The following is a 24,273-nucleotide window of genomic DNA, read 5'->3' on the forward strand; positions in this document are numbered from 1 at the left end:
GCTGTGTGCTTGCTAGTTGTTCTACGTAATCAGGACCAGGTTCCTGCTGCTGGGGCAACACAGGGTCCCAGGAATCGTGCCTGTCCCACCCACACATTTCCTGGAGAATCGTGGAAGCAGCTGATGGGAGCAGAAGCTGAGGAGGAAGCAGAGGGGCCCTGGAGCCATTGAGGACAGGCTGGGGGCACAGTATGGTGGAGGCTATGCAGCAAGAATGAGGTGGGACTGCGGGGGTGGGGCAGCTTCTCTGGTGACCTGCACCTGCTATCTGCCCTGTGCTCCAGAAACTCGGAACCCATCAAGCCAGAAAAGGTCCCCTGGGGAGCTGACATAACCCCTTCTGGTCCCAAGGTACCGAATGCTAAGAGACAATTAAAGGTCTCCGCACCTCCGTCTCCACTGCCCACCTGCCCCAGGACCTGTCCTGTCCACCATCTGAGTAGGTGGAATCCCAATGGGGAGAAAAGAGCAGAGCAGTTGAGATGATGCAGTTCTAGGTGATCTTGAAGGCTGCTTCAGGATGCATCCTGGGGACCACAGAGATGTCCTTGTGTTGCCTGGCAATGATGTCTGGCTTCCTATCAGACTCCTAAGGAGCTTAGAAGTCGCCTAATGAATGACTGAGTCACCAGGAGCTCTTGTAAGATCCCTAAGAGAAGCGAGGTCACAGCTCAATCTCTGCCCTGCTTGAGAGACTGACAGGTGCATCTGAGCATCCTGCCTCTGAGGGATCCAGGACCAGGTAGGGAAACTTGGACTGTGCCTACAGGATGCTAGGGGCTCCACGTGCACAGGTGGGAGACAGGATCGCTCAGGGGGGCACCCCATCCTCATGGGGATCCAAAATCTGGACCAAGTTCTCACGGTGAAGATAAAAAAAAAAAATAACCCTGTGTCTTCCAGTGGCGGAGGAGAAAATGAGCCATTTTGAAATGTACCAGAGCCAGCTCTATTTCACAAAACCTGAACTTGGGAGAAACTGTCTTACCAGAGCCAGATCTGCTAAGGGCCTCACAATGCCTCTGGGGAAGGAAGGTTACCTAACACCAGCCTCTCTGGTGCTCTGTCCTATCCTTGCTGGGGGTGGGAGAGGCACCTGAGACGGCCTGGGCATAGGCTCCCTATAACCTGGATCTAAACGCAGACTTCCTGGGGCTTCCCCATACCTCACCACTACTTCACTGAAGTGCTGTCTACTGCAGGTCATGACCGCCTTTCAGCTAGATACAAGGCACACTAAAAGGCAAAACCCTCCAGTGGGCATTTAGCACATCAGTTAGGATGCTGCTTGGGGTGTCTGCACTCCATATCGGGAGGCCTGGTTGGCCTCCAGCTCCACTTCGGATGCAGCTTCTTGATAAACGAGGCCTTGACAGATGATGGTTCAAGTACTTAGATCCCTGCCACCCGCATATGTGACCTGAATTGAGTGGAGTCTCTGGCTCTTGGCTTTGACCTGTTTCGGCCCTGTGACTGTTACAGCCATTTGCAGAGTGAACCAGCAGGTAGAATTTCTCTCTGCTTTTAAAATAAAATGTAAGGAATTAAAAGGTAAAAGCTGCAGTTTGAGGAGGCACAGCAGGCATGAGCACCGGTCTCAGATACGTCAGAGATTCTGCAATTATTAGGCCAAGCATTCAGGCAAACAAAACCATGTTTAATATGCAGCAGAGTAAAGGCCTGAGCCAGCTGCTTGCTTGTCACCTTATGCGGAAGCTTCCAGCATCCCCTGGCAGTTGGGGAGTTTCTTCTTAGAGTGTACATGCCACCATAATCAACAGGGGGCGCTCGCAGCACACTTCAGCAGGGTCAATAGGCTTTCTGAGTCCCATCCCTCCTTGGCCTGGAGTCACCTGGAAGGCAACCCCCTGGGCTTGTCCATTACCCATCCTGCCTGGACATCTGCCTGGCTGGTGGAGGCAGCAGGACTCCCTTTATCCTTCAACTCAGCAATTCTTTTAGAGAGCAGAGGCAGGTCTTAGTTCCTGCTGTTGGGGGTACAGCTGGCTTTTATTTTGGGCTTCATCACTTCCAAAGTTTCTCGAAATTTTACAATAGACATCTGTAACTTTATAATCTCACCATGTTACTTTTTAAAGGAAGGAATGGGGCAGGGGGTGGGGAGGAGGAGTGTAGGGAAAGGCCTAGATCTGGTCTGAGACCCATTGAGTAAGGCCAGCCGGTACGGGTCACCCTGGGTGGGGCCTCGTGTTGGAAGAAGCCCTAAAGATGATCCACTCTGAGCTTGGCACCGGGAGTGCCCAGGCAGCTGCCCTTGCCTGGTCACCTTGGCTCCTGACCTGTCCTTCTCCCAATACCACTGTCAAGTCAGACTCATTTTTTAGAGCCGGACAGTGGCTTTGCCCTCTGCAGGAAGGCGTTTCAAAGCCTGACCTCCCTTGGTAGACACAGCTGTTGGTCTCTTCCTCTGACCACTGCAACATATTTCTTGACCATCTTGACTACCACCTGCCTTATTCTAGTCTTTCACGCTGGATATTTCTGTCCTACTGGACTAAGACCTCCTTGTGGCCAGGCCTACCTATTACTGCCAGTGCTACCCCCAGCCTGGCACAGGCTAGACTCCAAATGAATGCCAGTTGAACTTACATGAATCTAAACGGAGTTGTCCTGGAAAGGAGTGTTACTGTTGTCAGGTGAGCCTACCACTGCTGCATGTGGGGTTGGGTGAGTGTTCGAGTGGTGGGGCCGTGGTGTTGGGCAGGACCTGGCCTCTCCCACATGCCAAGAGACAACCCAGTCATGACTGGCAGGTATAAGACATTGGCAATGCCCCCCGTCAAGCAGAATTGCCTCCTGTTGAGGACCGCTACCATGCCAACTATGAAGGGTTTTTTAGAAACAATCCCTGGGGCAGGAACACCCATCTGACAGCTATGAAGGGCAAGGCTCACAGAGTTCAGAGAAACAGATCTTATATCTGGGTCTCCAGTTCCAAGCCCAGTACTGATTGCACCACCTGGCCAAGTCGTTGCTTTTTCCTCTGAGTAGATCTGCTCCACCCTCTGCCTTGTGCCCTGGCTCCCATCCACTCCTGTTCCCTTCCACCCTGCCCTCTGACCCATGCCCAGCTGTGACCCCTGCCTGAGAGCCCATCACATTTTCTTCAGTTCCTTGGGCTCATCCCCATGCTTGAATACGCTGATGGTGACCTGGCCCGTCTCAGAGCCGTACTTGTTCTTGACAAAGACCCCGTAGCACCCGCTGTCCTCACTGTTGACCTTCTCGATGGTGATGGTGACTTCTGAGCCCTTCACCTCCATTCGGTAGCGGTCCAGGAAGGCCACAGGCTGGTCATTCTTGAGCCAGGAGATCTCAGGGGAGGGGTCCCCTGAGACGATGCAGGTCAGGCACAGCGTCTGTTTCAATGGACAGGAAGAGAACCATCTCATCACCTTGAACTTGGCACCTTCATGACCCCAGAGAGCTCCCAGGGCAAGGTTCTCCTCATGCTAAACTCATGCTATTGTAGCCCTTAAAAGGGAGAAGTGGTCTGTTTCACTCCACGTCCTCCAGCCTCAGCCTTTCTCGGGGAATATTTATCTGTTAGGATTTCAGATCAGCAATTATCTGTTCCATACTTTGCTTTACTGTTTTTTTCTGTCCTATGAATGTCATTATGATTTCACCATGCAAGTGGATGGTATTGCTTTAGGACAAATGACTTACAAAGTAAGTTTGAAAATTCTTCGACAAGCACTGATGCGGCGTGCTGCAGTGTAAAGTGTTCAACGCCCAGGTCCTGTCAGGCTGTGTGGCCTTAACCACTCTGGACCTCCCTCAGCCCTAAGTTTGACCAGGAATCCTCACTCGCAGGAGTAGCCTTGATGGTGAAATTAGTGAAAATGTGCAGCAGAGTTGGAAGAGGGCCTGGTTCAAGGTGAGCTCTTTGCAGAACGCAAGACTAGAAGGGCTGGTAGGGATATTCCCACTGAACTCCTTGAAAAGCCAAGTTCACAGACACAAGTCCATGAAGCCCAGGGCTATCTAGAGACACAAGGGTGCAGCTGAGTGGGGCACCCACACAGGTTCTTTATACCCCATGCAATCGCTGGAGTGGGGGTCCCTGGGCCATCAGCCCTGCTGGCCAGCCTGCCCCTGCTTGGCTCTTGAGCCCACTCAGCACCATGGTTCATGACCTGCAGTGGGTGTACAGGGGCACACGAGTGTAGGTGGCTGGCCAAGGCCAGGGAGGGTCAGTACCTTATCCTCCATGATGGTGGCCACATCCGGCAGGCCCCTGACCACTTTGGCGCGATCTGGAATGGAGATCCCAGAGGTGAGCATTTCTCTACCACCTGCTCCCAGAAGCAGGTCCCTACAGAGCTGAGCTGCATTCCCAAGTGAGGTTTTCTTCCTGTACTATTTTTTTTAAACATTTTATTATTATTGTTATTATTTTATAATACAGTTTCATATTCCCTTATCCCCTCCCCAGCTCCCTCCCCCCAAGTTCCTCTATATCATTACTAACATATAGTTCTTCATACTCAGTCATATGTCCATCATTGCGGGCATAGACAATGGCAGAGAGTCCAGAATCCTATTGTCAAGATATGGTAAACAGTTTCATTGTAAGTCCATCTTTGTCTGGAAGTAGAAATGCATAACACACTACATCCTCACATCTGAATGTTAGTCTCACTTCCTGTACTCTTTTCATCATTTTGGCTGAAATCTTTAAAATAGCATCACGGGCTTCAGAAGCAGGAGGTATGCACATGGGGTGGAAGAAGCCCAAGTCCTGCCTTGCAGGATCCAAGGTCATCGGAACAACAACCAGGATCCCTGAGCAGTCCGCAGAAACAGAAGAATAGTAAACTTCCTTCGGGACTAGGGAGAGGAGCTTTCTGTGGTCCTTGCCTGCTTCCAACTTTGGGTCCCCACCCTCTCTCGTAATGACCATCAGGATTGCTCCAGAAACCCCTCAAAACAAACAAACAAACAAACAAACTAGAATAGATAGACAGAGAATAACAAGGAAAGCTTAGAAACAGACAGGAAACGGTCAGCGGGAATGCACCTATAACTCACTGGGTGGGACACAAAGATTAGTTACTCCTCACTGGGGTATTGAAGATTTCTCTGCACACCCCTCCTATAACTGTTCACCTAAACTGTTGACATATGTCTTGTTACAGAGTTAGACTACCCAAAAAACAGCCAAGTTCAGCAAAATTATGCTTCAACGCTATAAACTGCTAAATACTAAAACTAAAATAGACATGAGACAGCTGAATGGCAATCTATAGCCATTTTAAGACATATAGAACACTGTTGAATATAAACCAAAATGGAAATGTCTATGAAGAAGTCACAGGTTGTGGTTGAGAACCTGCATTTTACTATTAGCATATTGGTTAATCAATACCATGTCAATTAATGCCATAATGTTGTAATTGGTTGTAAATATTATGTTGGGGCTTTTAATTGATTGGGATGATACTCTGCTGGCTCTACCTTCAGACCAGAGATGGTCTCACCAAGAAACTATTGAACTTACCAGAACAATAAGATGCTGGACTGTATGCTTGTTAAATACCCCCAATGAAAGAATCTCAACTGAATTTGAACTATGGAAATGCAATAAAGTGGAGCAATCCGCTGAGGGGGGAGGGGTGGGGGGGAATCCCTGTGCATATAAAAATGTACCACATAATGCAATGTAATTAATAAAAAAAAGTGCAAAAAAAAAAAAAAAAGAAGTAGGAGGTATGGGACATTGTGTGTCTCCATCACTGACATGAGCAAGGTTGCTATTAGGATGTGCCCAGAGGGGATAGTGAGGTGTCCTGTGCTCAGGCACTGGGACAAAGGGTAAATGAGGTGGCACAGAGTGGCTCAATCTGCACACATCAGTGGCACTAGCCAGCCAAGAAAGAGCGCCTGATGGGGCAGGAAAAGTGGGACACAAACTCTCAGGGCTTCCAAACAATGGCCAAAGGAGTGACCTGCTGGCCGTTGTAGGTGCATAGGAAGAGAACCTGGTCCCATGTCATAGGCCATCAGGAATCCCATGCTATGCTAGCGGCAGAGGGTAGCCTAACCTGTGATCGGGGACGGGGTCAGTGCAAGGAGCCAGGGCAGGTGGCATCTGTCCAGTGGCAGCTTTCCAGGGCAGGAGGACATGTGTCTGAGCTGACCTGGGGCTGTCCCTGGAGGAAGCATGTAGACCTGCCGCTGTCCCCTTTCAGATGACACTGATGACCTGGAGGCCTGTCCTTTTGGTCAGGTGGGCATACCCAGGGACAGTGATGCCATGCAGGGAGGCATACAGCTGGCCCAGGCTGGGGACATAGAGGAGCTCTTCCTAGCTCTCCAGAACCTGCCCTTGGGGCCAGGCTGGCAGGGCTCATGTGCCCCACTGCCCTAGGCGTTCCCTCTAGAGTGTCCCTGCTGTTCATCTGCTGACCAGGGACCCCAAGAGCCAGGTTGCCTGTTAGAACTGGCCAGGTGCACAGTGATGAGCCATGCTGGTACCTGTGTGCATGGGGCCAAGTTGTGTCCTGCTGGGATTGGTGCTATGTCCTGGGTTAGGTGAAATTCTGGAGTCCCCAACAGTCTCAGCTGCAGCTCATTCTCTGACTTCTGCCTTTGGGGTTGCATCCATGTTACCCCCTTGGCACCACAGGCCTTTGCCACGTGGTTCCAGACCCACGATCTCACATGTCTCCCACCTCCTTAGGCATCTAACTGCCTTGGAGCCGCTGTCACCACCCAGGTGTCCCTAGTGTCCCAGGGGGCAGTGGGGATGAAGCAGCCGATTTAGAACCTCGAGCCCCGGGGAAGCAGGCCTGCCTGGCCTCACACAGAAAAGCAGAGCCAGAGCTGGACTTACTCTTCTCAATGATGGCCAAGGCTCTGAAAAACAGAAATGGGAACAGTGGTAGTTTTGCTTATGCAGGGACAGCCCTGCCAGGATTGGGGTAAGGGGCTGAAGCCGAGAAGGCACAGAGATCCAGGGTGGGTGTGGCAGGGGAAGGGGGAGGGAGTCCCTGGGAGGGCCACACCCAGAGGGATTCTTAAAGTATGGGAAACTCACTTCAATCTTTGGTGTTCAGCCAGAGCATCATCAAAAGCTGTGAGGAGGGAAGAGGAGGTGAGTGTCAGGACCTCTGCTGGGTGACCCCCAAGGACAGCTCAGCCCTGACGGCTCTCCCTTTGGAAGCACAGTCAGGCCCCGGGTGGGGAGCTGGGAGGATCCCCACCTGCTAAACTCACACCGTTTTCCAAAGTCTCTCAGTAGGCAGCTCACCTTGCCCGGAGAGGTCTGTTGAGAGCTGCCGCACTTCCTTTCCAGCAGCTATTTCCAGTATGTACTTGCCCTTGTCCGAATCCTTGGGGTCGAGGATGTGTAGCCAGAGCTCATCCAGGGTGGTGCCGGCCCTCACCCGCTCGCTGCTCTCCAGGCGTTTGTCCCTGAGAGTGCCGCCAGGGCAGTGGTTACTTGGCCACCCATGGGTCTGCGGTGCACCCTGCTCTCTCAGGTTCTTTCCCAAGGGTAGGGATCATTCATGAGAAACATCTGTCCCACCCTCTGACTATGAGGCAACTGTGCGTTCATTCCATATCCAACTCTTCATGAATCAGCTTGTGTGTCTTAGCAACCTCTCAGCAGTGCTGTGTCTGTGATATTTCCTGCAGCCTGGGACCTTGAACAAATGTCCCTCCAGGGTCAGTGACTGCCACTCCAGGAGCCTCTTCATTATTTCTTTTCTTTCTCTTAAACCCCCCTAACTCTTCCATAACCTTTAGAAAACACCTGATCCAAGTCCCCTGTGTTGGGCTATCAATGTGATGCCTCTGCGCCTTGTCGTATCACATATAGATGTGATACCCTGGGTTCAGGACTTGGTCATTCTGGCCAGGTAGGGAAGGACACCATTGTCCCCTGCCTCTTACTCCTTTGACAAACTTGACCAAGTCAGCCTGGCCTTCCCCATAGAACAGGTGCAGTGATTTCTGCCCCACAAGGCTGAGGCATGCCCCTGCTGAAGACTGGGGCAGCTCTACTCTCCAGCTCTCTGGGGCAATGTAGCTCCTGGCTGGGTCTGTGTGGATCCTCATCTGTCCTGCCTTTAAGCCCTGGGCCTCAGTTTCTTCTCAGTTGCACAGGTCCTTCTGCCTGAACTATCCCCTTTGAGCCTGGCTGCCTGAGTCTGTTGAGGTTGCACAGCCCACGTGGACACCACAACCCATTGACTGCTGCTCCCCTCCCTTCCCTAGTTCCTAGATGTTAACTCTGAGGCTGGGATCCTGCTACAGCTGTGACTGTTTCAGAAAAGTGTTCCTATCATCACGGTTCCCATCTTCCCCGGAGAATCTTGGGAAAACCCTTCCTGCCTGCTGCTCCCTGTCCCAGCTTCCCCTGGAGACCGTAGTAGGGCCAGCAGGAGATCTGTGTGTCTCCTGCTGCTGCCCCACCCCTGCCCTGTGACTGGGCTCTGTTGGGAGTACTGGGTGGGATGGGAGGAGAGGAGGGCACCACTGTGGCAAGCACAGGTACAGCTCCTGGGCAAGGTCAACCTACTTGTGGAACCAGGTGGTTTTCATGTACTCCACATTGTAGTACTTGACCTTGCTGAATATCCGGATCCCTTCCTCAGTGCCCTGGATTTTCAGGGGGGTTGCAGAGAGGGCTGGAGAGACAGGAGAAGGGTGATTTTGAGGGCAGCATAGATAGGAGCCAGTCTGAGTGGCCCCACGCTGCGGAGGCGGGGTGTGCAGGGGAACTGTGCTATCAGGATGCCACCCTGGAATAGCCAGGTGGGCTGGGCTGAGTGGAGGTGGGCCGGGCTGGGTGGAAGTGCGCCAGGCTGGGTAGAGGCAGGCCAGACTGGACAGACACAAGCAGGCTGCTTACCCCCCATCCTGCCCAGTTCCGTGAAGATTGTGTCCAGTTCTGGAGGGAATCAGAGAGAACAGTCAGCTGGTGTGGGTGCCCTGCAGTGGTAGAGCTCTTGAGATGCTTTCCGGGAACACAGAGCTCTGCAGGGGGAGGGGCTGGCACATTCTGTCCTGAGCCACCCCAATGCGGGAGGAGGACAGACATGTCCACAGGGCAGTCACCTCAGCAGCTGAGCCGCAGGAGGGACCTCAGGCCCCCGGGACACCATGCTGCAGAGTCAGACCCCGACCACCGACTTGCTGTGTAACTGCGGCCACACTGTTGGGCCTCCCGTGCCTCACCTTCCCCGTGTGACAATGGGGCTCCTGTAGGTTTCTCCCTGCAGCTCACATCACAGTCTCCTGCTCCCAGCCTCCCTGTGAGCCCCACCAGCTCCTACCTTCCCCAGCGAGGTCCAGGATGGTGTCATCCTCTCCTCGTTCGTCTGCAACCACAGCTCTGTAAATGCCCCTGTCCTCTCGGGACAGCTGGAAGGGAACAGGGAGGGGGTCGTGTTGGGGGTGCTGAAGGAGATGGGGACAGCGCAGCAGGAGTCCTGGGCTCCAGGACTTTGAGTGCGCTCCAACGTGATCCTTCCTTTTTCTGGGTCTCAGTTTACTCATGTGGGATGGGCAGCCTATGGGGGCTGCAGCTCCAGGCCCCCCGGAGTGCTGCCTGGCGAGGGACTGGGCTTGGCAATGCGGAGGCAGCAGCAGACAACACATACTCAGGTGGAACTTCTTTGTGCCTGCTGCCCCCCTCTGCCTGCTGACCCTCCTCCAGGACGGCCAGACGTTTGGCACAGCAGCGAAGGTGCTGCTTGGGGCACCTCCGCCTTGCATCAGAGTGGCTGAGCTGGGTCCTCACTCCCCTTCCGATTCTACCTGCCTGCTAATGTGCAATGGCTCACTTGCTGCCTACGCAGGAGACCTGGCTGGAGTTCTAGGCTCCCAGCTTCAGTCTGGTCCAGCCCTAGGTGTTGCAGGCATTTGGGGGAGCAAAGCAGTGCATGGAAGAAAAATCCCTCTTTGTCTTTGAAATGAAATGAAAATAAATATTTTTGAAGCTCACGGAAAAATGGAATTCAAATTTATATTTAGTCTGAAATCCACGCATAGTCCTCCATGATACACTCTTTCCGTGATGGTGGGTTGGAGCCAGCTCTCACCCAGGAAATGTGGGGATAAACACCAAAGTCTGTTTCCTTTCCACACACACCCATCACCCCGGAACCCAGGCAGGCTCTGATCTCAGCCACATCCGGCGAGACCAGTGGGAGTGACTTTTGGTCCTCTGGCCCTGCTTGCCGCCTTGTCTCTTGGTACTTAGTTTAACCTGTTGGTAACAGAGTGGCCTGATCCTTGCTCCATCTCTGTGTGTCAGTGGCAGTGAGGATGGGGAGGTGGCTCAGCTCCGGTGGGACCAGGATGGTAGCCAAACCCCTCGGCTACAGAGAACCTGCCTGAAGTCATGCCCCCTTCTAGGAGCTTGTCCAGTGGTGACCCAGGGCTAGACGCAGTGTCTGGAGAAGACCTGAGGTCACTGTTTCCTTCCGGGTCAGCAGAGCTGGTTTGCTCTGGTTCCCTCCGGTGCTGGGTGAGGCTGCAGAGCTTAGCGGCTGCACCAGGGAACCAACAAGTCCTGTATTCGGCTCCTGCCTAGTCCAGGGCCTCCTGAGGCTGCAGGGGCCACCTGGGCTGCACAGTCATGGGCAAGGCCAGGACAGGATCTGCAGCAAAGGGAAAACCCAGGAACACCGATCCCATTGCCATGGGAAATCTGGCTGGTTTTTTTTTTTTTTTTTTTGGTATTGACTTTGATTTTTAAGAATACTGCATATAATATAATTTACCTGTTCCTTTTATTTTTAAAGAGTCATTCATTTTGTTTATTTGAAAGGCAGTGTTACAGACCTTCCACCTGCTGGTTCATTACCGTAATGACCACAATGGTCATGGCTGGGTCTCCCACATGAGTGCAGGGACCCAAGCACTTGGGCCAACCTCAGTTGCTTTCCCAGGCACACTAGCAGGGAATTGAATTGGAAGTGGAACAGCTGGGATTTGAACCAGTGCCCACATGGGATGCTGTGTTGTAGGCAGCAGCTTAACTGGCCACACACACCACAATGCCATCCTCATTACTGAGGTTCTGAAATGTTGCGCCAGCAGGAGTGCTCACCTGCCTTACCCAATCCCGGGCAGGCTGTGGACTCCCAGCCCTGTGTTCCCAGCACTGCCCGACATGCGTCTGACAGCTGTGAGTGCAGGAATTATACTCACCTCTTCAATGCACAGAATTCCTTTCCCAGTCTCCGGGTCATACTGTCCAGCCGGGGCCTCCCTCTTCTGGAAGAACCACTGGAAGCGAGTCTCCTTCTTGGTGTTGGTTGTCTGGGGAAGGCAGAGAACGAGGAGACTCCATCAAGCCCTCCCTCTTTCCAAGCGAAAGCTCAGCTCATCAGAGATTTTTCATAAACCCATATTCCTCCTGGCCACCCTCACGCTCTGGGGCCCCATCTCCTTTTTCACTCCATGTGCTACCTTGGTTGGCTTCCAGGCTCTGGACTTCTGCTAATGTTGTGCCCCTGGCCTCTGGAGCCCTGCTCTTCTCTATCTGCTCAATTAGATGCAATCTCCTCCAGGAAGTCGGCCTGGAGATACCCCAGAATGCCCTTCACCTACCCTCCTCAATCACGTGTGAGCTGAGCAACTTTGCAGGGACCTGCCCTGGCCTCTTGACTCCCAGAGGCCCAAGGAAGTGGCTTCTTCTCCTCCATGTGTCCAGTACCAGGCAGGGGCTTCGAGGTTACTGTGTGAAGGTGCAGGAAGTGGGCACCCCTCCCACCCTGCGGGTCCTGTTCCTTAAAGACGCTGCAGGCTGCTGAGCAGGGCCTGGGTTTCTGAAGTCACGTAGACTCGGGTAGCACCTGTGCTCCAGTCTGAGCTAGTTCCCTCCTCGTTTCCTCACCCATAAAGTGAGCCAGGAACACTGAATTCTCCGAGGACAGTGAAGAGATGACAACAGACAACACCAGGATGCCTGGGGTACCGTATCTGGCAAGGTTTAAACGCAGGGATCCTTGGCGGGCATCAACCCTGGTGACATGGAGTCCCTCTGGAGCTTCTGGGAGGTGGACATGCCCCACACTGACCCTGTCACTGAGCTTCTTCAGGGGAGCTTTGCGTTGGGATTCAGTGGAGTCTCCTAGGGCTGCTTGCCCTGGATGTGGTCCAGCTAAGCTCAGGGGATGGCATTTTAGGGGATGGGCAGGGGATGGCATTTTAGGGGATGGGCAGGGCTGGTTTCTGACTCTGGAACAATCTCCAAGTCCTGCCCCCACTGGGCAGCAGCAGGGTCAGAAGTGGGGTGTGCACTTGCCTTGCACGTCAGCAGCACTTGGCAGTCCTCCGTGACCTTCCACTGCAGAGGTTCCTCGAAATAGGGACCTGCCAGTGACAGACAAGCCATGTCTGCCCATCCTGTCCAGCTGGGATGCCCCCTGGCGGCCGGATCAGGGAGCTCTGGGATGCTGTTCCCACCAGGGTGGGGACTGGAAGGAGGCAAGGAAGGGGAGACTTGGTGGCCAGTCTCAGGACTGGGTCTATGTTGACTGTTGTAGCCTTGGGACAGAGCTAGACAGACCTCAGGGCACACTCGTGTGGCCCCGTTACCCCAGTTCCCCGTTCTCTTGCACGGGTCGGATGCCAGAACTTACCCTGTTTCCTCTTCCAGTCCCTCCGCTTAGCATCCGCCTTCCTCTGCAGTGCATCAAAATCTGCAAACCATAGGGAGGACCTGGGATGAGCTGGGAGCTGGGGTCTACAGAGGAGGCGAGGGCAGGGTGCAGGGTGCACTCAGCAGGCCCCAGAGGCCAAGGACAAGGGCAGGGGTGTGGACTGACCATCATCCACCAGCGTTAGGGTGATCTGGTTTTTGGCCTTGCCGTCCTGCAGCTGGGCAGTGTAGGACCCTTTGTCGTCTTCAGAGAGGTTCTGGATGATCACTTCCACCAGGCCTTTCTCTCGCTCGAAATTGATTTTACGGTTCTAGAGGGAGGGGAACAAGGGCACACAGGCCTCTGGTGCTTCCGCCTTTGTAGGGTGCACAGTCATCAGTCCCCAAGGACTGTGGTCCCCAGGGAGCCCTTCCCTGCCTATATAGAATGTGGGTTCCCACTCTATCCTTGGGAATCCCGCCAGGGCCCAGCAGGTAAAGGGAGGCGTGTACTGAGTGAGTTAACCACAGTTTGATAATCAGCTTCCAGCCCTCATACTGCCACATTTTGGGTAATTTTCTACTCTTTGGCGGACAAAAACGTAACCTCTTAAATATGCAGTCATTTCAGAAACACCTGCAGACTTGCTGGCCCGAGGGATGATGCAGTTGCCTTGGCCACATTATCCTTTTAGATGTCACTTACTTTTAGCAGTTTTAGAGGGTTTGGTTTCCACACTTAGGTCCTTACTCTCCTTGGCTCTTTGTGTGTATGTGTGTGTGTGTTTGTGTGTGTGTGTAGGCAGTGGCCTGTGATTTCTCTCCCTCAAGGGGCAGCTGATGAGCCCCCAGGAGTACATTCTAAACTCCTGGTGACCCTTCCTGGACCGTGTGGCGAGTGCTGGAGGTTATGGCGCTGTCTCTATGTGGCACTTTCAAATCTAATCTCCCAGGCAGGTGCATATGCAGAGTTTTTGCGCAGTTTTAATCTGCACAGGACGGAGAGGTTTTTACTCTGTGGGCCACTTGCCCTACCTTCTCAGAACACTCACATATACTTTCTCATCTGTTCTCATGAGGCCCGTTGAATAGATGCAGATTACTGAGGCACACAGCAGTGGTGAGCCCTGCCTGAGGTCAGAGAGCCCACAGGGGTGGGTAGACCTCCCCAGCGCTCCTCTGCTGGTTAGGCCCTGTGCTCCTCTCCCAGGACACGGATGGCTATCTTGCCATTTGGAGAGGAAATTCACAAACATACAAGATCAAACCACAGACTGGAATCACATTTGCTGCAAAAAAATTGAAAATCACAATTCACAGGGTTTGATCTAATACCATATGTCTACAATATGATTTTAGATCAAGTCAGTATAACGCTCTATTGAGAGGGTATAAAAGGCAGTTGGAAGAAAAAGGCAGTTGAAATAAAATGATGCATTTCAGGACATACATGCTTGCATAGAGCCTTGTTTGTGCCACATTGATTTGTAATGGGTCGTATGGAAGAGAAGCAAAAAGACTGCAAGCCGCACTGGGTAAGCCTAGGCGAGTGGCCAACAGAACAAAATGTGGATGTTCTCTGTCCATGTGCATTAAAACGACAAGAGGCTGGCATTATGGGACAGCGAATAAAGCTACTGCCTGGCATTACAAGCAGGAGCTAGTACCCGCTTGTGTACCGGCTACTCCACTTGCGATCCAGCTTCCTGCGAATGCACCTGGCAAAACAGCATAAGATGGCCAATTCCTTGGGACCCTACCATCCGTGTAGGAGACCAGGATAGTTCTAGGCTCCTTGCTTCAGGTTCAGCTCTGCTTGTTGTAGCCTTTTGGGGGAGTAAACTAGTAGAAGGAAGCTCTCTCTCTCTCTCTCTCTCTCTCCTTTCTTTGTCATTCTGCCTTTCAAATGAATAAATGAATCATCAAATGAACAGCAACAACAAAAACATGCGAAAAGGTTTTGTGTGTGGATCCAAAACAAGTGAGAGTCTGGGCCTTCTTAATTCTCAGTATAAATGCAGGTTTTTTTTTTTTTTAATCTTCATACTGGTGGAATGTCCAAATGTTGTAGAGAGCATGGGAACTTATTTGTGGGCATGTCCTTCAAACTGGCCAGGATGTAACTTGCAGGTACCCGTTTCCCCCATTCTGGGTGCAACCTCCTCACCCCAAGGACAGCCAGAAAGGAATGTCCACGGGCAGAGGAGGGTCTTGCCATGGAGCATCACTGCAGGGAATGGGGGTGCGTTATACCTGGGAGCAGGTGCATCACTCAGGGGCCCCAAGTGTCTCTTACCGGCGAGCTGAAGATCTCCTTCTCATTGAAGATGAGGTGCAGCTCTGCAGCCGGAGACAACTTCTCCACTTCCAACCAGAGCCGCACCTGTCCCTGCTCCAGGACCTCCACGTTCCAACCGGAGATCAGTTTGATCACTGGCAAGTAGGAAAGGGCAGGGGGAAGGGGAGTGGGTGAGGTATGCTCCACCCTGTCCTTCTCCCCAACAACTGCACCCGGGGTGCACTGTTGACCTCAACCTGCGTAGGGAAGTCTGCAAGGCCCCTCTGGACATAGTCAATCTTGGCCAAGCTTCTTTCCAGGGGCTCTGGGACCCTAGTACTAAACTTGTAGGGCTGAGCAGTGGATGCCAGGGACTTCTGCTGTCTGGGCTCCACTCCCAGATGTGTCTTGGGCATGGCCAGGGTGTGGAGACTTTGGAAGGCTTTGGGAGTGACTCTCATGTGCGGCCAGTCTGGGGAGCGCACACTAACCTGCCCCACCCCTGGGCAGTTCAGTGCAACCAAGCAGAGAGGTTCAGCCTTCACAGCCCAAGCGACTGCAAAGCTCCAGTGATTCCAGAGAGTCCCCGGCCACCTTGCCCTCCTGCACCCCACTGGCTCCATGGTGCCAGCCCTTTTCTTCCAGGAAACTCCCTGGTCTCTGTCTCCTCCCTCTACCTACTCTTGCCCCCCAGGGATTTTTCTGCCTCCCACCCAGTCTCAGGGCTGCTCAATGGTCCCGCTGGGAGCTGCATGAGGCTGGTGGTGACTCAGCTTACCTGGGTTTCTGATCTCATGGCTCAGCTTCTTCAGCTTCTCCAGCTCTGGGTGAGGAAGAAACCAGAGTGAGCTCTGCAGGTGGAAGGCACCCGGACGCTGTGCTAGGGTACCACGTGCGATGGAGGAGCTCCTGCTCCCAGGGGCCACTGGTGACACCATGGGCCTTGGCCTTGGGCATGCATTCTGGCTCCCTGAGATTGTCCTTCAAGGCCTAGCTCATGTGCCCCCCCTTCCTATCCTGTCCCTCTGGGAAGGTGGAGGGGACAAGGGACCTCACCTTCCTCGGTTAGCATGTGGCTTGCGGAGATGTCTCCATCAGCATCAGTCACTACCACTGAGTAAGTGCCCACGTCCTCGAGACCCGGGTCCCTCAAGATGATCTTGGACCTGGCAGAGAGGACAGGGCAGAGGCTCCTGGGGACTGGGCACTGGAAGCTCGGGAGGGAGTGAGGGTTCTCCTTCAGCTCCGGCAGCTCTCAGTCTCACCCCAGATTTCGTCCAAGATAGGAAGCAGGCAGGGAGGGGAGAGGATGCTTCCGGGGCACCCCTAAGACCTGGCTCCTGTAGTGCCAGCCAGGCCCTGGGACACAGAGGCTGCCTGCTGGTGTCTCACCCTGTCCTCACAGGCCTCGGCGGATCGGCTTTGTCTCTGAGGGTCACAGCTGAGGCCAGGAGCTCCTGGGGCAGAGGCCCTTGCCCCCGAACCCAGCTCTCCACAAGGAAGCTGTGATGGTTTGAGCAGCCTTGGGCTCCAGAACTCTTGGTAGGATTTGGACTCTAAAGTCATGAGTAGAGGGATGAGTGTTGTGGTGCAACGGGTTAAGCTGCCACCTGGGACTCTGGCATCCCATGTGAGCACTGGTTCAAGTCCTGTGTCCTGTTTGTTCAACTTCTGATCCAGCTGTCTGCTAACACTCCTGGAAAGCATCAGACAATGGCCCAAATACTTGGACCCCTGCCACCCTGGGAGACCCAGATGGAGTTCCAGGCCTGATTCAGCCTTGGCTGTAATGGCCTTTTCAGGGAGTAAACCAGTAGACAGAAAATTTCTTTCTCTCTCTCACTGTCTTTCAAATAAAGCATTAAAACAAAATGAAGTCAGGAGTTGATTGAGAGAGGGAAGGGTAGAAATGTACTCCAGTAATGGAGTTTAAAGGCAGGGCCTTTGGGGGGAGATTGGATTGGATTGGATCCTGAGGGTGGAGCCCCCGTGACAGAGTCCCCCCGTGACAGAGTCCTGCTGGCTTTGTAAGGAGGAAGGGCCAGGTCTGGGTACTCCGTCTTGCCACGTGATACTCTGCCTCACCTTGGGACTCTGAAAGAAGACCATCAATGGGGACAACAGACCCAGGGTCAGCCCACTCCTGGGACTGAGCAGAGCCAGACCCCACCCCCTCTCAGCATGTCATCACCCGTGGGTCCCTCTGGTGGTCTCGCCCACCAGCTTCTGCCCCCTCTTCCAACAGTGCTAGGGCCTCCCCTCACTTACTTATTAACTCCATCCTCGATCTTGACCCTCTGGGGGTCTGGTGGGCCCTTGTAGTCTTTGGACCACTGGAACTCAGAGGAGTCAGGGGCCTCGGGAGCTTCGAAAGCCAAGTAGATGAAGCCTTCTTCATCCACGCCGACCTCTATCTCGTGGGCGTCTGAGGGTGAAACCCAAGGGAGGGGGCACTGGGCCTTGGCAAACGACACACAGGCTAGGCTCTTCCCACCCCTCATTCCTGAAGCATGGTGGGCTATCTCTCCCAGGGCAGGAAGAGGACCAAGTCCAGCACCTGGCGCGGATGTAGTGGGAGAGGGCCTGAGGAGCTGAGAGACAGGCCAGCCCACATACAGCAGCCCACATAAAGCAGACCGAGTTGCTTTACAGGGAGGTACCATAGGTTGTTAGTGTGGCCTCACAAGGGATGGAGCCACGGCTGTGCCACGGGGAACAGCTGTGCTCCTGTCTCAGCATCCACCCGGATGAACAGAGTGGGGGAGGGCAGGGAGCAGGAGAGACTGCGGCCAGGCAGGGAGAGGGACTCTGCATACGATCCTTCTGCTGCTCCTCCCAGCTCCCTACCCAACAGGGGTGCCCTGGCTCTCTCTGGACACCCTACCTGGCTTGTCTTCTAGGAGGACGGGATCAGTGGGCATCGACGGCTGCCCCAGGCCAGCTGAGTTGAGAGCCTGGACCCGGAACAAGTAACTCTTTCCTTGCTGCAGGTCAGACACCTGGGGGAGGGGGAGGAGGAAGGGGAGGAGTGAGCTTTGAGAAGGCAAAGACACATCTGTTTTGGAACCACGCCGGGAGTAGGGGAGTCACTCACTGTGGCACCCCAAGGGAGCACAGCTTACCTGGGGGAAGGGACCAGGAGCGCAGCCCTCATGGAGCTTTAATGTCTGGTGTTTGATGGGCAGCTCAGTCTGGCTTACGGCCTGGCAGGTGGCCTCCCGAACTCCACCCACTCGAGGATCCATTCCACATTCACCTCCCAACAGGAAAGCCCCCCCCACTTCCTGCCTCCCTCATCTCTCCATTGCTGTCTGACATCCAAAAGAGCCAGGATCACCTCTGATAGCCTCTGCTTGAACCCTCCCCATCCAGCAACCAAGTCCCAGCTGCTCCATCTTCCCAATTTCCCCCAGGCTTGCTGGAAAAGCCCTCCACTGAGTATCCCAGTCCTGTTGAAGCACCACGCTCCTCACCTGAATTAGTCAGAGTTTCCTAAGTGGCCTGTCTCTAGATCCTTCTTCCTTAGTTCATTTTGCTCTTACAAGCTGGTGATGCTTAAATCTTTCGGCAGCCTTCAGGATCAAGTTCAACGTCTTGTGCCCACCCTCTTCTCCTCCTTTTGCCTCCTTCTCTCCCTGGCTCCCCCAGGGCCCCCATACACATTACATCCTTTTACATCTCCTTGATTTTACCCAAGGGTATTCCTTCCTTCCTCTTAGAAGTCTCACTACCTCAATCAACACTTTAAGATTTTGCACAGACACAAGCAAGGGGTCCAGAAGGGACTTTGGCCTTCCTGAATCCATAGGTTTCCCCCATGATAGCACTGATCACATTGTCATTATGGGTTCCCTCCATGAGAGCATTGATCACACAGTATTGTCATTGGCTGCTGCCCACTGGGACTGCTGTTTCTTGTGCTGAGGATCTGGGCCTGAGCTGGCATTGGGTAGGGGTCAGTAAGCATTCAGTGAGTGACTGAGTCAGAGAACCAGACAGGCACAGAGATTTGTGCCAAATCATCAAAGGCACTCACCCTGGCTGGGGCCAACCTAGGTATGAATGGGGAGGGGAACCATGGAACATCTCTCACATGAGCCAGCCACACAGCACAGCACCAGCTCACGTACCACTGCAGAGGGGATGCAGCCAGGAGCCGAGAGCTTTTTTTCTGGTCTCCTACGTGGGTGCAGGAGCCCAAGGACTTGGGCCACCTTCCATTACTTTTTGTAGGCATATTAGCAGCGAACTGAATTGGAAGTGAAATACCCAGGACATGAACTGGCACCATATGGGATGTTATACCACAATGCTGGCTCTTATTAATCTTTGCTCATTTAATCCATGGACTTTCTGAGGATCCATTTTTCAGGTATGGGTTTCAATTGTTTTTTTCTTCACAAAATTAAGCTTGTCTTCTAACGTTGATTCCTGCAAGCTTTTGCAAGCACTGTCGTATCTGTATCCAAGTTTCTGTATTTGATCTACAACAAAATCTAGCTCTCCACTTAATACACTATTAAGCATGAGACTAGACAGTTCTGGCTTTTGTTTTGCTGATGCCCATGTGACGAATGTGTGTTCATATCAACATGTACCTCGGGGGTTCATGACTCATGGGAGACTAGCATTATGATTCTATGACAGTGTCAAAGCTACTGTCAGTGAGCTGAGACCTCGCTCTGAATTTTGAACTCGGATGTCTCCTTACATTGCCTGCTATTCTCCAGCAATGCTGGGCAGTGAGGGCAGCTTCTGGTCAGCCCTGGGGCAGAGAGGGGACACCATAGGTGGGGAAACTTTTCTTTGCTAAGGACCATTGGATATTTATAACATCATTCATAGGCCATACCAAATGGTCAGCTTAAAAATTAGCCTTGGGGACCAGTGTTGTGGCACAGTGGGTAAAGTTGCCACCTGGGATGCCAGCATCCCCAATGGGTGCCAGTTCATGTCTCAGCTGTTCCACTTCTGATCCAGCTCCTTGTCAATGTGCCTGGAAAAACAGCAGAAGATGACCCAAGTGTTATGACTCCTGTCATCCACATGGGAGACTTGGAAGGAGTTCCAGCCTCTTGGCTTCAGCATGGGCCAGCCCCAGCCACTGTGGTCATCTGGGGAATGAGCCAGCAGATTGAAACTCTTTCTCAGTCTTTCCCTTTCTCTCTCTAACTCTCAAATAAATAAATAAAATCCTAAAAAAAACTAAATAAATAAAATCCTAAAAAACCTCCCATGTGAGGTTGTCTAGGCAGAGCCAGACCTAGTAATTTCTCAGGCCTGTCGCTCTCCACCATTGCACAGCATGCTGTGTGGCTGAGTTGGGCTGAGTGGGATTGGTCAGGGATGTTTAATGCATTTCCAGCTTGGCGGTATTTTCCGCCTCTGATGGGTTCTCCCGCAAATTGAACAGCACCTGCACTACCCACCCCCATCCTTGTTTCCCCTCTACACCATTTTATTCTCCATGGGACCTGGCCCTGGACTTGGCTGGAAGGCTACACCACAATGAAGTTCAGCACAGTCAGCTGATGGGCATTTAGCTTGTCTCCAACTTTGCCATTGTAGACAAATGGCACAGTGGGTGGGGCTGTCCTGGGCACCCTGCGTAGCTGCCTTGTTATTGCTTTAGCACTGTGTGGGTCAAGAAACACAGGCGAAAAAATGCTGACCTACCTGGTGGCTGTCAGGTGAGTTTTTAGGGGAGCCCGCCCAGCATGGAGCTGAGGAAGGCCAGCAGTTGGCCAGACCTACTACCAGTTTTCAGTGTGACCCCAGGTAAGTTACTCTGCCTCTCTGGTCTTCTGTGCCATTCAGTGAGGAAGTGACCGTGAAGGTTCTTCTACCCTTGATGTTCTGCCATGTCTACCAGAAGGCTCATCTGGCCAGAACATGACAGAGTGGGGACTCACCCTCAGGTGGGTACCGATGACGGGACCTGGGGTGATCACTTTCCACTGCTCAGAGCCTTCTTCCTGGAAGCTGACTTGGTAGCCTGTGACTGGCCCAGCACCTGTGTACAGCGGGGGCTCCCACTGCAGCATCAGGGAGGTAGCCCGCACCTCGGACACCCGTAGGTCATAGGGGGGCCCTGCAGGAGATGAGAGACGGGGCAGAGACATGCAAGGCTGTGAGTGTCCCTCCTTGAACACTCAGGAGTGAGGCTTGGGTCAGGGAGCAGTATGCCATATGGGGTCGCCAGCCACCCTGGGCATCCAGGATTAAGGGGGTTCCTGGCTGTGGGATGTTTAAATGGCGCCTAAGAAATTGTGACCCTTTGGTCATCTTAGGGGTGGCCAGAGTCAGTATCAAGTAGCAGAGTTGGGAGACTGCCTGTGGCAGGGGACACAGGGTTGTGGGTGGAAGGCCAGGGCTGTGAGAGCCCAGTTCACATAAGAGCATCCCGAGTGCATGCTCCTCTTGTCGGCTCTGTTGGCGCGGTAAGAGACAGTGAGGGACTGTGCCTTGGCCTCTGGGTCCTCACCTGGCTGTGGCATCGTCCACTCTTTGCACTCAAACAGGCTGCTGGGCGCCGACAGGTCACCAACACCGGCCCAATTTACCGCCCGGGCCCGGAACTCATAAAAGTGGCCTTCACAGAGGTTACTGACCTTGAAGAACAGAGACGCGAGCTGTAAAGATGGAAGCTGGGGCAGGCGAGGGATCCAGAGTCGGAGCTCCCTGTGGGACTTGAAGCAGGACTGCTGGAGTGTGTCCTGCCCTTGACCGGAGGCCAGAACCATGGCCTCCAGCTGACTTAGAGCCTGGAGCACTGGTCCAGGGCCTCCCTCTGCACCAGCCTCACCTTGCACACCCGGCTGGGGATGGGCTGCTGGTTGACCGGGTGCCAGTCTGGCTCCTCGGAGTCATGCTGGTCCAGAAAGTAGCCCAGGATTTTGCCCCCTCCACGACGCTTTGGGGGTTTCCACCCGATGACCATTTCATTCTTCCCACAGCTCAGGAGGGCAAAGTCGTATGGGGCGGATGGGGTAGCTGTGGGGAGGCAAACGGGTGGCTGGCTTGGACCCAGGGAGCCTGTAGGAATAGGACGCTTCCCAGGTGTTCCCTGTAACCCAGCTGCAGGGGGTTCTGTCTGAACATCTTTGCCCTGGAGGCTTTATGGGCTTCCCATCATCTGCCCTCTGAGCTGACCAGGCCTCCTCCCAGGAAGGGGGATAGGAGGGTCAGCAGCAGCTGCTGGGCCCTTCAAGGGTTCATACCCCATTGGTGGTTGGGGCTGGACCCTCCCAGAAATGTTCTCTGAGTCCCCAACCTGCTGAGCGGCCCGGGGTTGCCCATGTACCTACCCAGAGCCTGCTTGACCCTGATGGGCTCGGTGGGGGCTGAGCTCTCACCCACCCCAGCCTCGCTGACGGACCTGACACAGAACTCGTACTCCCTGCCCGTCCTCAGCCCGGGTACCGTGAACCTGGTGGACGAAAACACATCCCTCAGCAGTGGTGGCCTTAGCAGCCTGGAGACATTCCTGAGCCTTCTAGAATCCCCTTGTAGGATGAGTGACCTCCAGCACCATGAGTTCTGAGGGTTCCAAGAAGCAGGAACCAGGGTCCACATGGTGCTGGCCCCAGGACAACACTGCCAGAGCATGTAGCAGTGGGATCTGGGGTAACATTCACTGAGGGGAAGGCAGCCAGCCTCATCTCACAGCTCAGCAGCACAGCCTCTGGGCTTTGGGGCATCCTTGACAAAGAACGAATGGCTGCTGCTGTGTGCACCCATGCTGGGATGAAAACACGGAGGCCTCGCGGACACAACCAGCAAGCATCGCCATCCAGAGCTGCACTGGGCACTCTGGCTTGGGAAAGAACTGGTGCTGTGACACGGTGGATTAATCTGCTTGTTGTGATGCTGGCATCCTGTATCAGAGGGCCTGGCTGCCTTGCTTCCAGTCCAGGTCCCTGCTAAAGTGGGAGAAGGCATGGAGGGTGACCCAGGTGCTTGGGCCTTGGCCACCCACATGGTAGACTCAGAAGGAGCTCCTGACTCCTGGTTTTGGCTTGTATCAGCCCAGGCTGTCATGGACATTTGGATGGAAGCGTGCTCTCTCTCTCTCTCTCTTTCTTTTTCTGTTTCTCTGTCTCCCTCCCTCTCTTACATTCTAACCTTCAAATAAATAAATTTATTTTTAAAAAGGATGAATTTTTCTTCTCTCACTCCTCTGCTTAAAAAAAAAAAGATTTATTTATTTTACTTCAAAGTCAGAATTACCAAGAGGGGGAGGGAGAGAGATCTTCTATCCACTAGTTCATCTCCCAAATGGTTGCAATGGCCAGAGCTGGGCGTGTTCGAAGCTGGGAGCCAAGAACTTCCTCTGGGTCTCCCACACGGGTGTAGGGACTCAAGGACTTGGGCCATCCTCTATTGCTTTCCTAGACCATCAGTAGGGAGCTGGTTCCGAAGTGGAACAGCTAGGACTTGAATTGGTGCACAGACGGGATGCTGGCATTGCAGATGAAGGATTAGGCTGCATGTTACCGCATGCCTTCACCCCTTCTTAATCAAACCCAAATTATGGGTCTCGCTCCAGTTTCACGTCTTGCTTCATAGGGAGATCCTCTTAGCCAGCGGTCCCAGGGGTGGGAGTACCGAGGAGTTAAATCCCACCGGCGATGGATGGCCACAAAGCCTCGATCCCCCTGCCCATGTGGAAACGGGGAGGGAGTGAGGAAGCAGACAGGAGGGAGGGGGTACCTAAACAGGTGCACCTGGCCTTGTGGACAGACAGGTCTGTGGACAGGAGACGGAAATGATGCTTTAAGTGAGAGGTGGCTGTACAGGTTACAGTCTGCACCTTCCCCTCAGGAGGGCTCTGCTCTCACCTCTGACTCGGCTGGGGGCCGAGCAGAAAGTCTTGGATATGGGGCTGTGGGAAGGGCCCTTGTGGGTTGAACTTTTTGTTTCAGGTAGGGTAGGGGTGTGCCCAGAGCCCGCAGCCTGCTGGGGTGCATCCTGGACCTGAGCTAGGTCTCCAAAGCACCGGCACACTACCTGCCCACTTGCCGCTGAGCCATTTATTCATCCCTCCATTGATTGATTCATCATCCGTTCATTCATTCATTCATCTCTCCGTTCCTTAGTCCCTCATTCATTCATTTGTTCAAGCAGACACTGGCGAGGCCCTGCTGTGCCCTGGGCTCTCAGGGATGTGGCCACCCTGTTGTACACACACCAAGCTACATAGTCCAGGTGGCTGCCCCTGGTGCCCTCAGCCCTCCTGCTGAAACCTGGGGCAGATGACACACCCACACATGCCCTATTCTCTGGATTGGCCAGTGGAGCCTGTGGCCCTGGTGGGGGAACATGTCCCTGCCATGGCAAGTTTGCCTTCACAATGGCACCCTTCCCCCGT

At 53.6% G+C, this 24,273-nt stretch overlaps 1 protein-coding gene across 2 annotated transcripts in view; it reads right to left on the reverse strand.

Moving 5' to 3' along the window:
• Positions 1 to 1,629: 1,629 nt before the first annotated feature.
• Positions 1,630 to 24,273, reverse strand: part of MYOM3 (myomesin 3) — a 45,708-nt gene continuing 23,064 nt past the window's right edge. Inside the window, exons 17-37 of one of the 2 annotated variants that reach the window (XM_004592376.2) lie at positions 22,211 to 22,332; positions 21,709 to 21,896; positions 21,388 to 21,514; positions 20,816 to 20,994; positions 17,788 to 17,902; positions 17,172 to 17,328; positions 15,960 to 16,069; positions 15,682 to 15,726; positions 14,922 to 15,058; positions 12,813 to 12,957; positions 12,627 to 12,686; positions 12,290 to 12,357; positions 11,191 to 11,301; positions 9,309 to 9,396; positions 8,885 to 8,923; positions 8,552 to 8,660; positions 7,277 to 7,440; positions 7,064 to 7,100; positions 6,860 to 6,882; positions 4,225 to 4,280; positions 1,630 to 3,380 (exon numbers count right to left, since the gene is read on the reverse strand). In XM_004592376.2, the coding sequence (XP_004592433.2) occupies positions 3,117 to 3,380; positions 4,225 to 4,280; positions 6,860 to 6,882; positions 7,064 to 7,100; positions 7,277 to 7,440; positions 8,552 to 8,660; positions 8,885 to 8,923; positions 9,309 to 9,396; positions 11,191 to 11,301; positions 12,290 to 12,357; positions 12,627 to 12,686; positions 12,813 to 12,957; positions 14,922 to 15,058; positions 15,682 to 15,726; positions 15,960 to 16,069; positions 17,172 to 17,328; positions 17,788 to 17,902; positions 20,816 to 20,994; positions 21,388 to 21,514; positions 21,709 to 21,896; positions 22,211 to 22,332 (2,344 nt within the window). In that variant the 3' untranslated portion in view covers positions 1,630 to 3,116. Of the gene's footprint in view, positions 3,381 to 4,224; positions 4,281 to 6,859; positions 6,883 to 6,996; positions 7,101 to 7,276; positions 7,441 to 8,551; positions 8,661 to 8,884; positions 8,924 to 9,308; positions 9,397 to 11,190; positions 11,302 to 12,289; positions 12,358 to 12,626; positions 12,687 to 12,812; positions 12,958 to 14,921; positions 15,059 to 15,681; positions 15,727 to 15,959; positions 16,070 to 17,171; positions 17,329 to 17,787; positions 17,903 to 20,815; positions 20,995 to 21,387; positions 21,515 to 21,708; positions 21,897 to 22,210; positions 22,333 to 24,273 lie in introns of those variants that run through there. The other variant, XM_058676859.1, reaches the window with a different exon arrangement.

This window comes from Ochotona princeps, chromosome 2, assembly GCF_030435755.1.
Source record: "Ochotona princeps isolate mOchPri1 chromosome 2, mOchPri1.hap1, whole genome shotgun sequence".
Taxonomy (NCBI): domain Eukaryota; kingdom Metazoa; phylum Chordata; class Mammalia; order Lagomorpha; family Ochotonidae; genus Ochotona; species Ochotona princeps.